This window comes from Phalacrocorax aristotelis, chromosome 4 (assembly GCF_949628215.1).
Source record: "Phalacrocorax aristotelis chromosome 4, bGulAri2.1, whole genome shotgun sequence".
Classification (NCBI taxonomy): domain Eukaryota; kingdom Metazoa; phylum Chordata; class Aves; order Suliformes; family Phalacrocoracidae; genus Phalacrocorax; species Phalacrocorax aristotelis.
Genome location: NC_134279.1, coordinates 57,116,790 through 57,134,156, shown reverse-complemented (window position 1 = coordinate 57,134,156; position 17,367 = coordinate 57,116,790). Strand labels below are relative to the sequence as shown.

At 36.8% G+C, this 17,367-nt stretch overlaps 1 protein-coding gene across 8 annotated transcripts in view; it reads right to left on the bottom strand.

Moving 5' to 3' along the window:
* ATP8A1 (ATPase phospholipid transporting 8A1) overlaps positions 1 to 17,367 on the bottom strand; it is a 125,568-nt gene that overhangs the window by 53,713 nt on the left and 54,488 nt on the right. For all 8 annotated transcript variants that reach the window (XM_075091581.1, XM_075091579.1, XM_075091580.1 and 5 more), the window contains 5 exons: positions 12,227 to 12,296; positions 11,091 to 11,175; positions 7,337 to 7,476; positions 5,294 to 5,432; positions 3,983 to 4,047 (listed from right to left, as the gene is read on the bottom strand). In XM_075091581.1, coding sequence (XP_074947682.1) covers positions 3,983 to 4,047; positions 5,294 to 5,432; positions 7,337 to 7,476; positions 11,091 to 11,175; positions 12,227 to 12,296 — 499 coding nt within the window. The remainder of the gene's footprint in view (positions 1 to 3,982; positions 4,048 to 5,293; positions 5,433 to 7,336; positions 7,477 to 11,090; positions 11,176 to 12,226; positions 12,297 to 17,367) is intronic.

Here is a 17,367-nt window from a genome sequence, read left to right as displayed (position 1 = left end):
CAAAAGCCTCTGAAATGAAATTAAAGATATTGCTTTGCCTTTCCCACCCAACTTACTCCTCCCAGCTCCACATACTGTTGTCCATGGTTTTTGCCTACTCTGCTTCCACTGGCCTTCTAGAGACTCACTGGTTTATCTAAAAGGAGATTAGGCTGCTGGGGAATTCTGCACTTCAGGTTTCCTGGCTCTCCTCCCATAGAAGCTGCAAGGGAAATGATGTTCCCCTTTTAAAATTACATGTTAGAAAGTCTTTAAAATGACAACAACTTCTGTAACTATTTTCCAGAGTCTTTTCTGATTAAGAAATATTGCAACATAAATAAAGTATAAATTTTTCTCATCTCCGTGGACTATTTAGTTTCTGACAAAACTTAAGCAATACAAGAGCCTGAAACTTCATATTCCTCACATCTATTATTTCTTCTCATACATGCAGTATAAACTCTTCTGTTTAAATTGACCTTTATTTTTTATCACAAACAGACGTGACATCAGGTAGCTCCAGGCATGCTACATATTAAAACAAACAAAATAACCCCCAAGACAATACAAAACACTTAGCCCAACTGTAAAACTATCATATTTAAAATTCCTTTGTGGGCTTACATGTTGTTCTATGCTGAAATCCAATGCCTTAAATTAAAAGCAGTATCAAAACATCCCTTATTCACTTCTACACCATTATTATTAAATATTTACCAGTGAAATTGAATGGTAATCAAACTGTTTTGTAGTTTCAGTTTAAGTATTATTAAGTTCACAATTCAAGGAATAAAGCTATGATTTCTGTCTATGATTAATGGTACTATACTGAAATTTAGCAGTCCATTAGGTTAATATGAAGGCTAAAGAAAAGCCAGTGTTCTTTTGTACAACTGTAAGGACTTACTAACAAAACCACATTTTGTTTGTGAAGCTAAGCAGATGGGAATGGGAATGGAGCCTCGAAACAAATAATGTTGCAAAAAATAGAGGTATCTAAATGCTTCCTGGAAGTCTTTCCAGTTCGATACCATCCAGTGCTAACCGGGGAGTAGTGTTTGGGGTATTTATCTTTTAATTCGATAAATAAGGGTATTGGTTCATACAAAATGGATTCTCTTATTTCAGCAGAGCTGGGATACAGTCTGGACAACTATATTATTTTTTCTTTAACTTCCTTTGTCTTGCATGCTAAGATCATAATTATGACCAAACTGAGGAGGCATTTGTTTTGTTAAATCCGTTTTACATGTCTTAGGGACAGGGGACCCTGCCTGTCCCTGAAAGGATTAGAGTTGAGCTAGCTTCTTTTTAGAAGAAGCCACTGGTATGCAACAGATACCGTACTATTATTTTAACAACAAGGGCAAGAAACATCCACTCACCGCCACACTTTTTTCAGTACTGTGAAGAGTATGCAGACCAAAAGAAGCCCACTTCCTAACTCCTATGAACACCCCAACATCTTAATATAGCCAAGAGGCCATACCCATACCTTGCAGCGCCAAGGAGAGGACTGCCACAGAGCAACTATTCTCAAACATCCTAAATACACAAGTCCCACTATGCTGGGATTTTTTTCAAGGTTTCATGGCTGCTCAGTTCCTCCTGTACTGAGGGAACTGGGTTGTCCAGCAGACCTTATGGGAGCACAACCACACTGCCGGGTAAGGGACAGAGTCCCAGTATACGGGGTGGACCTATGCTGCTCAAAAGCCAGTTTCAGCCATATTTCTTAACAGATGATATTCCAACTAAGTATTATGGCCTCTTGCCAGATGTTGGTATGCAGAAAGGAAAGAGGAATTGCATCGTCCCTTGCAGCTGCACTAACTCAAGGCTCTACAATCACAGCAGCCCATCCCTCTCTCCATTTCCTGAGACCCACTCCACTCCTCCATCAGAACTGTCAAGGCCATTTTTGAGTCAACCAGTCGCACTAGAAATGGAGACTGACATCTGATCCCAATCACACCAGCAAGAAAAAAGTCGGACATAAGGTATACATTTATTACAGTGAAACCTGCACCGTCAAACAAGGCAGAAAACTTTTAATGGAGTCTCTTCTTAAATTATTGGCATAAAGCTAGTTTATTATTAGTTTTTCAACTGCCTCTTGCTCTCAAACTGTCTGATTTAGTAATCAGGTTTATCTGCTCCTGAAAAAACATGATTTATGTTATCACCACAGACAGATTTTCAAGTGACCAGTTTGCATATGCGGTTTCCACTGCTATGCAGTATCTGCATCCCCATCTACTCTGAATATACTTTGTGCATGTAGGGAAAGGATCTCTCAATCTCTACACAGTCTAGACGATGCACTTTGAAATAGGGAGTACAGTATAGTTACCATATCAGCTACTGTCTTTTATTCTTAAAGCATGTTTATATATATTTATTTTTAAAATATATTGCTTAATATATATTTAGTCAACTTCTTAATCATTATACCAGAAATGGTTAGCGTGCAGTGCTTGCTTAAGGAGTTTTTACTAGAGTCCTTTTAGTAGTTAAATAAGACTACTTCACTTTACCTCACTGTATGTGAAGTAGTGTACAAAGCAGTCAAATTTTTGCACCTCAAATTTATTAAGTATTGCAGTAGTCTTGAAACCAGCAGTCTGTGTAAATAACTTAAATACAGGACAGAAGTTCTCACTTGTGTTGGTTAATTTTTACTTGGAGATTGGTTGAGGAGTGAAAAACTCAAAAGCAAAGCTAAGGGCTTGAACCAGAAACCTTTCCTGTTTTTTCACCAAACAGCAACTGCAATCTTTCAAAAGCTATTCAATGAACTAAAATAAGAAAATAAAATTGCCTGTCTTCATTAGTATCACAGGCTACTTGAATCAAAAGTTGCTTACTATATCAACAGACTCTGGTTTCAGACATTGTTCAACAGCTTCTGCTTGTCCTGTGTTTGGGATTTTATTTTAAATTTTATCAGAAAAAAATATGTTGCTTAAAACGATATATATTTAAACCACAGTAATCATGATTAAATTCATGCTAACATTGCAAATCTGTTATTCTAAATGGCTCAAAACATTTAAATAAGTACTGATGAAAAAAGTAGTATTTTAATTCATGTTGTAGCCTACTCTTACATGATACCATGGAATCCTTCAGTTAAGGCACTCTTGCTGATTCTTATACTTTCTTTCCACTTTCTCTCCCTAAGTCCTACCTTGAGCAACCTTACCACAATACAGAGTAAGGTAAGCTTCATTTCAGGGTTTCTTCCTGCAGCCTACTGGACAGTGAATTTTCCCACTGAAGAAATTCTTCCACTTCTAAGTTCATTTAAGGCTCCCTGAGAGGCTGGATTTAAGTTCCTTCTCCTCAGGGATTTGTCACTGAATATTACATTCCTACCTTATCTAAACAATCTCTTCTCTACAAAGCACTGTATACTTGCAAGTCCGTAGCTTTAACCCTTCCTTTTGCTTCAACATCTGGTTATAATTTCAGCTGTTTAACCACACAATAACGATTAATTTTTGGCAGATATTAGGTACTCTGTAAGAAACAACGTTAGAAAGGAAACTTAGGATTAGTTTGTTCAGGCACCGCTAGGTGCTACTAGAAGCTGCTGGCTTTGCGCCTGCATGGCAGAGTCATTTCACTACATGGAATTTGTCTGCTCATCATTCTAAAGCTCATTTGTGTAGTAGCTGCACTGTGGTTTTGGAAGCTGTAGACTAAGTTTATAGTTATTCAGTAACACTTTGTAATGAAGACCGTACAGTCTTCCAAGTATGCAATACTAAAATTAACTGAGAAGATTATAGAAACAAACAAAAAAGCAACCCCCCAAAACAAACAAACAGAAACAAAAAATCCACTGAACTGTGGTTTTAGCAGAGTTTTCTGTTTGCCCAGATAAATAGATGCTCCAAGTTATTTCATGGGCCACCTCCACCATGACGTCTGGATATTTTAAGCAGTAAAATAACGTTTCATTAACTGAAAACTTAACTTTGCAGATTTTACTTACATCAAGAGAGCCTTCATTTATAACAATTAGTCCCATGTTCTTTCTCAAAAGTTTACAGGAGTGACCTGTTAAAAACATTTTTGTTTTCAAAAATTTGTTCCACAAAATCCATTATAACATAACGAAGCATATTTTTTCCCCATAAAAGAACTACAGACAGAATTAAAATTAAGATACCCCCAGCTGAAATCAATGGTAAAAAAATTATACTGCATTCTGTAAAATTTAGACATACAGGTACTAAGTCAGAACAGTCAGAATTTTCCTTGCTGCAACATGCAACCCTTGTGCCTTATTCACAGAGGTGCTCGGCAGAAAGACAGGAAACATCTTGACAGGGAGTTGCAGAAAACGGCAAACAGATCTCCCTTAGCCTTGCAAATTTTTGGAATGCAACTTGCATTTCATACAAAATTTGTGTACATAAATGCCTCTGTTCTTTTATTCTTCGATGCTTTAAACAGAATGTGTGCTGTGTGCCAATGATGCAGGCTGCCTGGACAAATATATATCACCCTTCTTAATAAAGTGAAAATACTGCCATTACATGTATTGCCTCAAACCTGAAGGTACTAATGAAAATAACCTTAGATCAACTGTATCATGGGCCTACAAAAAGTTCTTTAAGATTAAAAATAGTGATAGTAATAAAACAGATCCATATGACCGAAATAATCCTTTATTTTGGGCATATATCTAGGCTACTGCAGAAGTGCTTATATGCTCAGATGCAAAGAATTTTAGATCTTAAATGCAGCTGTCATGTATTATTATTTAAAAATAGAGATTTATCACTATTGAAATGAGTTATTTCATTATTCCTTTTTTTCCTCCTTTGTAATAAAAGGAAAGAATAAAAGGAAAACTCTTATTGATGGTAAAGTTTAAAGCAAAATCGATATTGTTTTCATTTAGTTAAGATGCAGCTTTCTTGGAAAGAAGGACAAATACAAAAGGGTAACTAACAATACTTACATTTTCTTTATATTATTCCATTTCACTGTCAAAACCCAAACAACGTATTCTTTTTATTTGTTTTAGATGCTACAAAAAAGCACAAATGCCTATTTTTTCCTCCTGTCTATGATAACAAGAATTCTTCTTGTTACTGTTTTAATAGAGGAAGAATCCACCTTGTCCACTCTCCCCCTACCAGTGACTGAAAAAATAAGTTAACATTTAAATTCTGGAATGCCATATATTATTAATTTTTAACAAGATACCTTTCTGTTCTGAAAGCGATTTTACTCTAGCAACTTCTATAATTTCTATATCTGTAACAATGCCATCAAATAAATGCAAATATAATACCGATGTTAATGGCAGTCTCTTGTTTGTCCCCAGTAAGTATCCAAATTTTTATGTCTGCTTTCATGAGTGTCTCTATGGTTTCAGGCACTTTGTCTTGTAGTTTATCTTCAATTGCTGTTGCTCCAAGCAGCTGAAGATTCTGTGAATATAAAATATTCAGTACATGCAGCTTTTTCGGTTTAAATTCAGTTTTAATCTTTTGATTTCTTTTGTTTAACTTTCCACATTGACGACAAGATTAAAGCTCTCTAAATTCATAAATTAGATTTGGTATCAATTAATAAAGATCTCTGAGTTTATTCCTAGGAGCTTTGAGTTAAATATCTATGTGGCTTGACAAACTGCAGAGCGTGACCACTAAAACTTCACCCAATTATTTACAAGCTCAGTAGGTTGTTCAGCAACAGCTGCCTTTTCCTGAGGGGCACCTCTCTGATTTGAAGACTTAAGAAGTACTATTATTATGTCTTCTCTGACTTGTAATGATTTCTCTTCACCTTGTTAAAAAAAAGAAACCCTGCCAATTCATCTTAATCTTAAAACTATAATCTTGATAATCTTGATTACATTTGGTTTTAACTTCCCCTGCAGCAAATCTGTATTTTTTGTGAATACAGCCATTTTTATACTTCATATTTCTGTACCTTTAAAACTAGCTAAAACCCTGTTAATGACACGATTATAAACCTAATAGTGTGCAATCCTGTTTGCAGCATGGCCTCCATACTACATGCTGAGAAAGTACTTGTGCAGCTAATACAAAAATTTGTAATGGTAGCAGGGTTGCCATGGAGTTAAAAAAGTTACACAGTTTTAAGACTGTCTTGTGTATGTTTGGATAAACTGCTCATCTGTGTAAACTGAAGTCCCACAAGTGACTGAAGCTATATACCCTCATTCTTCTTTTTCATGAATTAAACACTGCAGGTTTTTGAGGCTCTGAATTTTAAGCAGTTTCATCAATGTAATCTCTCTTATCTTCTCCAAGGAAAAAAAACCCCAAACCAAAACCCCCCAAAAAGTCAAGTATCATAACTTCAAGCAATATTGGCCTCATGAAATCCTTTTGCTTATACATTTAAGAGCCAGGGACTTTTTTGTTGAGGCAGTGAAATCTAACCTCATGCTTGGCCACTCCACCAGCAGCAGTGCCAGAAACTCAAGGGAAGTGATTATGGCTCTGCTCTTTGTGAGTCTGCATCTGGGTATTACCTCCCTTTCTGGGCCTTCAGTACACGAGAGGTTGACAAAGTGGAGCAAGTCCAGTGGAGGGACACAAAAATAGCCTGGGGCTCAGAGCACAGTGTATGAACAGTAGCTGAGGAAGCACGATGAGTTTAGCATGGGAAAAAAATAAAGCTAAGGGAGGAATTCCACGGCTGCCTTCTGCTACTTGAAGAGGGCTTGCAGAGAAGCCACCTTCCTCTAGGAGGTGCACAGTGGAAGGGCAAGGGGCAACAGTCACATTCTGCAGCAACAGAAATTTTAATTCAGAAAAAGGGGAAAAAGAATAGTTGAGCAGTAAACTAAATTTGCTTACTGCAGCTGGGAAAACTCCCTCCTTGCAGATACTCAAAATTTCATCGAAGTGTTGGGCAAGCAAAATTGGCCGCGCTTTGAGCAAGGCTTTGTGTCTAGATGACCTCCAGAAATCCCTTCCAATGTTAACTACTCTATGGTTCTAAGATCATTATACAATGAAGCAGATGTTGTTTGCCTGTTATTACTTTTTTACACAACAGAGGAACCCTGAAAAAAAAGCTTTCCAGTAGTTCAACTCAAAATCAATACTTTCTGGCAAGGTAGTTGTTGCAAAACTCTGTCAAATTAATCTTACCTTCATTTTGATCATCTAAACTGCAAGGACTATGTGCAACAGCTGTCAGTAAATTGCGAGATTTTTTTCTGTCCGAGCACCATTCCTTAATGATTCAGAATTCATAGCATAGAAAGCAAGGACATTAATTAGAAAACCAACCCCACCTCCCCCCCAGAAAATAACCCCACAAAAAACCAACCCCAAACCCAGAAAGCTACACATACTTTTTCGATTAGTTCATAGCTCTCCTCAAGTTTGAGTGCTCTGTTCTGTAGAGCTGTTGAAGCACGGTGATAGACATTTAACCACTCTTGATAATCACTTTCTGAAATCTCAGCCACAGCAAAACAGAGAGTTCTCAGTCCTAAAGAGAAAGCAGGTAGTATTATTCAGTATTTGTTAGTCCCTTCCTTGACGTGCCTGCAACAAGTAACTACTAAAAGCTGAATTTATTGTGTTTTATGTATGTTTATGCCAATCTTCAACTTACTGCTGCATCTCTTGAAGAACTTTTATAATACATATATGAAGTAAAAATGATATGAATAGGAATATATTCAACAGAGTAACTCTTTCAAAGTAGCTGAGTGTAATACAGGGGATGTATTCAGGGGAAAAAAATAATGGATTTTTACACAAGATTTGAATTCTCTTCATCTGTAAACAAAACACGAAGCAATCCCACATTACACTTGCTGAAGTAAATGTAATTTATGTTGCAATATGTACATTACAATGTATGTAATTACATATTTATGTAAATTATCAGTAATGAATACATTAGATTTTTAGGAACATTAAAACTATAAGATTGTATTATATTTCTGAACAAAAACTTAAAAACTTAAATGTTGCTATGCTGAAAAGCAATAAAGTTAAAATGTATCAGCATAGTGTTACAACTACCCTTTTCTTCACCCCTCCTCACCATTCTTAGGGAATTCTCAGCTAAAGTTTGACACTTACTATCTAGAAGCTGACTTAGAACCGACTCAGATTTAATTTTCCCATCTCACAGATTCTTTCACCTTCCAAATTCTTAAAATAAAATCTTTGTGTACAGGCAATATTTGGAGATCTTACTTAACAATCTTTGAGCCGGTTATAATTAACAGTTTTTTTTCCTTCAGCAGAAAACTGAATTGAGCACTACAGTGAGCATTTGAGACTGCAAGATCACAAGAAACACGTATTTTTTGACCAACACATTTACATTCAATTTAAGTAGCCAGGTGTGAATGTCCTAGCAGTTCATTTTCATATGAGATTCTTAGGTTTCTTGAGCATGAAATTGGCACAACTCTTTATATGCTGAGAAGAGCATTGCTCTGGCCAAATAATGTTTTATGAAGCCACAATTTGCAGGCAGGTAGATTTAGGAGGCAGACGGGCAGGACCAATGTAGCTAGTGCCTCTGGCCTCTCCTCTAGGAGCACCATAACCAGGGAGAGGTAAACGCAATCTATATTTGTTTGGAGGTTTCTGTTGTCTACAGCCCAGCACCAGGACCAATTTTGAAATGATCAAGAGGCTAGATGTGAAATAAAACACACGTGTCTTAGATGTAAGACAGTAATTTAATACTTTCAGGACGAAAACCATGTGCAATCCTAAAATCTTGACAAGTGAACAGCATTAGGAACACAGCTTCTCACCATCTAGACCTAAAGAATTAACTTAAGGCTAACAAATCAACTGTTTTGGTGGGCTTTTTTTCCTCTGTTTAATAAGGATATGCTAGCATGGTCCAAAGAAATAAATATGAGGTGAGGGGGAAGAAAGGAGTTTATGACTGACTAATAGTAATACTATTTCCTCAATTCTTTCAAAGTATTTTGTGCAGATGATAGAATGGAGAAATCAGGAGTATCAGCAAACAAGTTTTTCAAGGCATTTGCTTTTCTTTTTAAATCAGATACTAATTATTTCTTCTATTTTTGATTAAAAAAAAAAGATTTTTACAGGCTGGAACAACAACACAGTAAAAATATGCACTTTCTCTATCCAAGCAGGTATTAACACTCAAGCTTAATAAATTCTTAAATATAAATGCCAGCCATGCTAACCGCTTCATTTTTGAACAACACACCAAGAGCATGCAGCAAATGCCAAGGACATACTGTACTGCCACATGAAAGGATACACATGAGAAACTTTGTGATGTCATTGGCTGCAATTTAAATCTGATGCAAAAATAAATACAAATTTCTTTAATCGATTCCAGAGAGACATACTTAATTTTTATTTTTTTCAAAGACTGAACTTTATGTTTTTGAAAGGTTAGCAATTCACTCTTATGAACAGTAAATCTTTTCATCTGTTGACAAGAAGGGTAAAAAATGTATTTGAACAAACTTCTTAACACTAAAATGTGCAGTGGTTTTAGTGATGGGTGGAATTTTTTACTTTTTATGTTGATTCATTCAGTCAAACCTGACTGCTAAGGGAAAAATGATATCAGTTGTACCACTGATTTAATGAGAATAATAATTAAGAATTGGGTTGAAATTTTCATACCAGTTCACACAGGAAAGCAGATATTGATCTATTTTTACCTTTTCTGTAACCAAATATATAGCCTTATGACCCACACTAACTTCGCATCTAAGTAACTTTTCCTTGACTGATCCTGGTTAGGCCTTTATAAAACCCCAAACCGGGCAATCAGCTCATACAACTCTATTCATGAGCTCACAGGGTGTATCTGAAGCTTCATGTTGTACCATCAAATTTGGTTTAGTTCTGCTTTCAACTTTATTGTGTACTCTATTATAACTTTGATACTCCAAGATCATTTAAGGCTAACCAAACGTGTCCTCTAGAGATCTTGATATGGAAAACTAACAAAAGAAACAGATCTGTGGCTTGCTTCTGCCATCATTGACAGAATCAAGAGTCTGAAGGTGCTGAGTACGACACTAATCAAAACACTAATACAAGAAGATTTGGCCAGACATCAGTTATCAAAAGGTATGGATTGTATTTTAGAAGGAAAATACTTTAATAAAGTTTGCTTTCCAATGTAAGCTTATTTCTTAAGACACATTAAAGATAATTTTAATGTTCTAGTAACAGTATATTAAAAAAATGAAGAGGTAAAAAAATTGCATTTCAGATTCCCATAACTGCTATAATTCTGCTTCCAACTGCTCTCTCCCAACTCATCGATAAAACACTATCATACTTTGCAGTACAACTCTATAATCATTTACTAGGATACCAGAAAGGGGCATGGCATGGAAGATCTAGGAGCTGCCCTAGAAGAACTCACATGAAAGCAGAAACCTTTCGACAGTAGGCTTTCCTGCTCATGTCTGTACTGTGGAATCCACTATTATTAAATAACTAACTGGCTGCTTGTATCATTCGTCTTAATTTCACAGTCTCTTAGATTTTACTTACTATTACTACTTCATGAATCCTCATGGAGGGGTTCCCCACCTTCAGCAACTGCTTTGTAAGAGTGATTGTTGGAATAGCAGAGATACCAAAACACACCATATGGAAAACTAGTGCTGACAATTCCTCTTATTGTGACTGGTGACAGAAATAATACAGCATAAAGCTACCTTAAAAGCACTACACTAGTCATTTACAAGCATCTTCACTGTGGCTAACTCTTCCTGTGTGTCGTCCTGACAGCATTCATTGTGTATGGGACATGAAAGTTATCATGGGAAACGAGATCTTCCCAGAAACAAACAATGTGCAATGTGTTTGCTCTCTGGAAAAGTATATTTTGTTTAAAAGACTTTGCTGTGAACTGTGTGGGTGCTTTTTTTTTTTTTTTTTGGCTAAGCGTGAATTTACTACTGAAACTTCTCAGGAAAAGGAAGATCTTTTTTGGGAGGTGTTACTAAAACAAAATTTTCAAACTTAACATGAATATTACATTACAGCAACATAAAATTGCAAAACTGAAAAGGTGAGCCTTAACTGAATTTAATATTTAGTTTTATATTGAATAATATCACCCACCTTCTGTAGCAAACTGCTCTAGATGTTTTAAGGTGATTTCTTTGTATTTTGAACTTTCAGCAAGACGGTCATAAATTACAGTATCCTACAAAACAAATAAAATGAACTAGGAACAATTTAATAGAAAAATGAGGTTTTTGTGCAGGCAATACAAATCATGTAGGAAAATGGCAGAAAAATATGCAGCACCGTATTAATTTATTTCAGCATCAAAAATGAATAGAAGTAATTTTGTTTCAGAGGAAGGAAAAAAGGACATTTCAAATCCTCAGAGTCTCTAAATTTACAAATTCTGCTGTGATGCAGTTTTTCCCTCCTGTGTTTTTTTTGCTGTTATTTCCCTTCATTTTGGAAAGAACTGCATCTTCTTTTGGCTTGCCATCTGAATTTCTTTTCATCTCCTAAAATGCTGTCGTCTTCTTCAATATTGAGCCCACAAGGTAAAAATAGTGTTTCATAACTGCCATTCTCAGGTTTTTGTAGTCAGCTTGATACACAGAATATTAAAAACAGCTTCTCTCCACTTGAGAAGACACAGAATGGGCATTTATATTCAATCAACTTCATTTTTTTAAACCATTCAGGAACTGGATTTGCATTTCTCTCTCCCTCAAACTTGACTTAAGACACAGAACAAGAACTAACGAGCAACTCTTCCATTCCTAGATACATTATGATTAAGATGCCTTCCCATAGATCCTGTTTTCAGAAAATTTTACCTCTGGCATAACATCAATGGTAGGTTAAAATTCCCATCTAGTCACTTATGCTAGATTACTCTTTCTACTTAGTGATTCATGCTCAGCTACTCCAGCAAGTACTTAATAGATTAAACCATACATTCGTCCATTTTCTTGGAGTACAGAAAGAAGGAATAGGAAACAAAGGTATTAGTCCAGTACAAAGAATAGGATGAACAGGTCTGTCATACCTTCATAAGCAGTTAGTAAAAAAAGACATCAGCTAGTTCATCCCATTGGACAGCTACATAGTAAAATGATGTAAATTGAAAAATGCATCAACATTCCTTCCCCCACATATTCAATGTTTTGACTGCAGTTATAACAACCTTTTGCTTTCATATTTGTATGGGTAGCACGTGTTCTTTGACACAGTGAAAACAGAATAAAACTCACAGCTCCTTTGCAGTAGAGTCTTAATTTTCCCGATGGTGTGCGAACTATCACTGACATTCTCTTCCTAGCGCTGGAAGAGAAATAAATGCCCTGTATAAGGTGGTTTGTAAATATATTTACCAACGTTTTACCTAAGAATATCAATACTTATATAAGACAAAGGAAAAGAAGTAAGAGTATCTATTCTGAATTATGTTCTCAGGTGACTGGGACGTAAAAACAGTTTTACTGTCTAATAATTAGAGTGAATGCTGGTTTTCTCTGCATGCTTCTGTAGGCCTCTTTCCTGTAAAAACAAGTTCAAGAATTTTCACCTTCATCTGAATACTGTCTACTGATCACAAAAAAGCATCTTAAAGCACAAAGCACTTGTGACCAATACCGTAAAGAAATAGTGCATCACAGACCATTTCAAGCTTTTTCTTCCTTCCTTCCCAGCCAGCCAGAGTACCTCGTACACAGTACGGTGCTGCAATCCTACTACTGCCACCCCAGCGTATCATTCATCATGCAGTCTTAAGCGTGCTAAGAATTGGAGAGGGGCTTGTCTTATTTTAACTACTCTCTGGCTCTCAGTTGCTAATGAGATCTAAATATTTTTTCATCCTCACGACTGAGGGAGGAATTGGAGGAAAGCATGGAGAAGACTGTCACTGTCTGCCATCTGTCTTCCCATTGAGGGACCATGCCCAATCAAAATCTGTATTTATACCATAATTATTTCAAACTTCAACTATTTAAATAAATCCACAGACACCATTCAGGGAACAAAACATTTTTCTCATACAACAGTTCACAGTAAAATACACAAAAGCAGTGGAAATAAATGGGCCTTTTACAGTTTTGATTCCTGTTGGAACTGGATCCCATTTATAGATCATTAAATAGCATTACTGTATGAATGGTTCCTGAAGTTCAGACAGCCATGGAAAACATCCTGTAAGTGGATGTATGGAGGTAGGTGGAGGAAAGAATTTAATAATTACTGGTGAAGTAACTGACTCAATAATATATTCAAGAAAATATTTTCCTATTCCACCTATGCGTACACTTTGCTTTAAGTACAGATGTGAACAGCAATATTAAATTACATTTCTACCGTTAATATTGCACAAGACAGCATAAAAAGGCACGAACTGCTGCAAATCTTTCTCCATTTCATCTCTTATCCAAAAAACCTAAAATAAAATAAAATAAAACCTAAAATAAAAGCAAGTCTCAGATCCACTTTGATTCCTGGAAAGATGACCTAGCCTACTGCTACTTAAATTCATTACACTTGCCTGAATGTTCAGTTAAGGAACCGTGGAGGAATTACAGTAATTTAGGGTTTGTATAAACAGTAAGTTGATATATATGCCCTTGACAGGTAAAAACTCAGCAGTTTTGTACCTGTCTTGCAATACCAGAAGATGACAATCCTGAAGTTCTGCATACAGCTGCCTATCAATCTACTGAAGATATATTGGAGAATAACCAGTGTTTTCCTGTAGGATTCTGAAACTTTAGCTATGAAGACAGATATTGAATCTTGACTGACATATATTTTCTTAGTAAAACTGCAGTAAAGCTAATGAGCAGGACTTACTGTCAAAGACTTCTAACTTTTTATGAGCCTCTTCATTGCAGTGACAGTTTCATTTCCTTTTCTTGGTGAAATACAGAAAACCACAAAATTGCTACAAATAAATGTCAGTGTGAGACCATTTTTTAGGTTTTTTTTTCTTCATCCTAGGAGTCGTGTGAGCAGCCATAAAAGTGACCTGGTTATAAGGGGAAAAATACTGAAGAGAAGATGTCTGCTGAAATACTGACAGAGAAAATGCCTGCCAGCCTAGGAACTGCTAGCCTAGGAACTAGGCCTGGGAAACAGAAACATCCTTGAGAAGCACAGCTGGGATCTCTGAAGTACAGCTGGGTACCTAGAAACCATTGATAAGTGCAAAACGAGGAACTGTAACTGCAACTTATTGTCTGGAAAGGTGAAGAAGTCTGGAAAAGGGAGAAAACATTCTGAGAAGTCAGGAATCGGCAACTGCTATTGGTTGTTGCTCCAGCTGAAAAAACTGACAAACAGACTGGAAAAATAAAAATTGGTCTGAGGGAAAAGAAACACCATCATCTATTGAGTGTCCCAGGTGAAAAACAGAAATCAGCAGCATCTCTTGACTGCTCCAGGTGGTGGTGTCCTAGTGTCCTATGCACCCTTGTGTCTCTGCCATATAAAAATGACTCACTTTTATCCAAAATGGACCCTCTCTCTCTGAGAACTCTCCATGCACGAATTCTTCTCTGAGATCTCCTAGACAAGTTATTGGACCATCTCCAGGAACACCTGGCTGACTCCAGACTCTCACTCTTCGAAGTGAGACTTTGTCCATCACCCACTTTGGGGCCCCACTTCTGGGAACAGTTTGGTGAGCACTGGACTCATATTATTTTGAATAGTGTATAAACTTCTGTGTGTGTGTGTGTGTGTATGTGTGTGCGCGCGTGCACATATATAGGTAACTGATTCTAAGTGTAATTCTTCACAAGTGATAATTTGGTAGCAACTTCTAATATATGGAAATATATACTTGCTGCTACTATCGATTGCTGCTACTATTAAAATATAAATGTACTTTCGTTGTTACTCATTAGTATACTTGCTTCACTAACAGTAATTTGTAGTAATCTGTAATAAAGAAATTTAGAAAATAAAGCCTCCGTGTCCTTGTGTGTTATGGAATCCTGCAAACCCACTATCATGATCTCTATACACGCACAGGCTGGATACCCTTTGGGTCGTGACAAGGAGCCAGAATAGCTGGTAATTCCCATGGAGTTGCCATAGGATTACAGATGGACAGAAGCATCTTAAGGAGCCAAAAATACCTCCCTCAGCCACAAGATTTTCCACTTCCAGAATCTGGGAATACAGAAGTAGCTCTTGATGGACCCCCTGTTACTTTAAAATCTTTCTCAGGTTTAAGACAAAAATTTCTTCGGAGCGTAAGCACACAACTGCAGAAAACAAACACTGCTACAGAGGATTTGGTACCTCCTCTGCCAGCCACTCATTCTTTTTCTACATTTAGAAGTATCAGTCTTCAGTCACAAAACAGGATCAGGATATTTCTGGACCTCTTTGACGGAGAAGAGATAAGGTCTCAAATGCCCTAGAAGGAGGCCTTTTGTCTGCCCAGTACAACAGTCAAGGCAATGTGTATTATTCATAAAACTGACCAGACAAGGGACTAGTCAAGCTATTGCTGTATTTCAGGTATATACATCAGCATTCTAAATCAAACATATATAGTTTTTAGACAAGAAGCTTTACTCTGTAACTATTACAGACTGTTTCTGCCAGACTGTGAAGATACGTCCCAGGGATGCAGATGAAAATCAGTCATTAAATCAATAGGTGGTACATACTCTAGGTATTGAGATACTACTACTACAACTATACTCAATACTTGCCAGCGAAATTAATTCTGGTGCTAAAAATTCAGTTCATTCCTCTAACAAAACAAGCAAATACTAGTCAAAACCTCATTCAGTAGCACTGCTAGTAATGACACATTGATGCAAGGACTGATGTGCAATTTGTGCACTGATAGCAGACATCGCTTATGCTTACTGAAACACGGAATCATATGCTCAAAATCATGCTCATCTTTGCAACTGGCCCAGGTGAAAAGACAATGCACATACTCGACACAGGGATGACAGTAAGCATAACACATTCTTTGCTTCTGGATCCTTAACTGACGCAGTGCCTTGCTTCCCCCTGCCGCATAGTTGGTTTTGGCTCCCAAGAGACAGCTGTGGTTTTTCTATTTGTTACAGTTCCATGTGACAGAATACAAGAATGGGCATGACACTGCACAATTCCTTTCCTGACAGTATGGGGAGCCCTGAACAGCAGAGGGTCTGAACAACACTTCCTTGAGCTTAAGGTACCACAGCAATTGTAGCATCTAAGCAGAATATCTACTGGAGGCAACCTAAACTCAGCACAAGTTATGAAGACACTATTTGCTCCGTGGAGATTAGCACTACATTTTAGGAATAACTGTCAGATGGTTAAGGATTATCAATTGCTTTCAGTATACTCACCTGCCAGTTAGACTGAGAGCTACTTCCTTGCTATGAACAAAGTATAATTAGCATAAGCCTACCGCTCTTTTCACAGGCACAGCTATGATCACTGTAAGAAGAGAATACCATAAAAGACAACTCTACCACGCATTCCTACAAGTTTTACTTCTGGAACATACTTATCAAAAAGACCATCCTATCAAATGTTGACACTGTTGCACTCTACTTGCAGAAGAGTCTTGTCTGGCTTGTACTAGAAGGTGGCAAGGAATTAGTTGCACTTCTTCTGGGAAAAACTCAGAACACCTAGGAACTCTTAACTCAGTATTTTAATCGCTGAAGATCACTTCTCTGAAGGTATATGCTCTTTCCCCTACAGATGGTATGTTTTGGAGCCAAAATTTCTCTTGCTGTGGAACAAGGGTGACCTCTAGTGCTTCCAACAAGTCAGTTCCAAGCAAAGCTAAATATTACAGGAAAAGAACAAAAACAGCTATAGTAACTGAATGCTCGATAAAGTTGGGTGGCAGGTATCCACCAAAAAACCTTAATCCACCAAAAGTTAAGATTTAAAAGCACTTCTCTTTTCTCCATGAAGTATCACTGTTTAAATTACAATTTTAGACTGACACAGAAGCTTAAAAATATCTGTGAAATCAAGACAAAGATCAAAACTGGAAAGAAAGTAGGAATCCTTCACTGTTCCCACATGAATGCAGCATAAACTTTCACAGATGTCAAACTAACAACAATGCACTTTGTGCTACATACTTGCTAACTTCCTAGGACAGAAAGTGAAAAAAGTGCCTACAGAAAAATAAAACCATGGAATAAATCTGCAAAAAGTATGTCCTCTGCAATATACAAAACCAGCATTAATTGCAAGCAGTCATTAAAAGACATTCAAAACTATAAAAATCACCTCCTGTCACATTATTTTTTTTCACTGTGATCTTTATGTTTCACATTATTATTGCTATTATTCTAACTATAGGCAACTACTTCTCTCATTTCATCCAACCTATACATCTTCAGCCTATCTCTCCAGTATTGCCTTG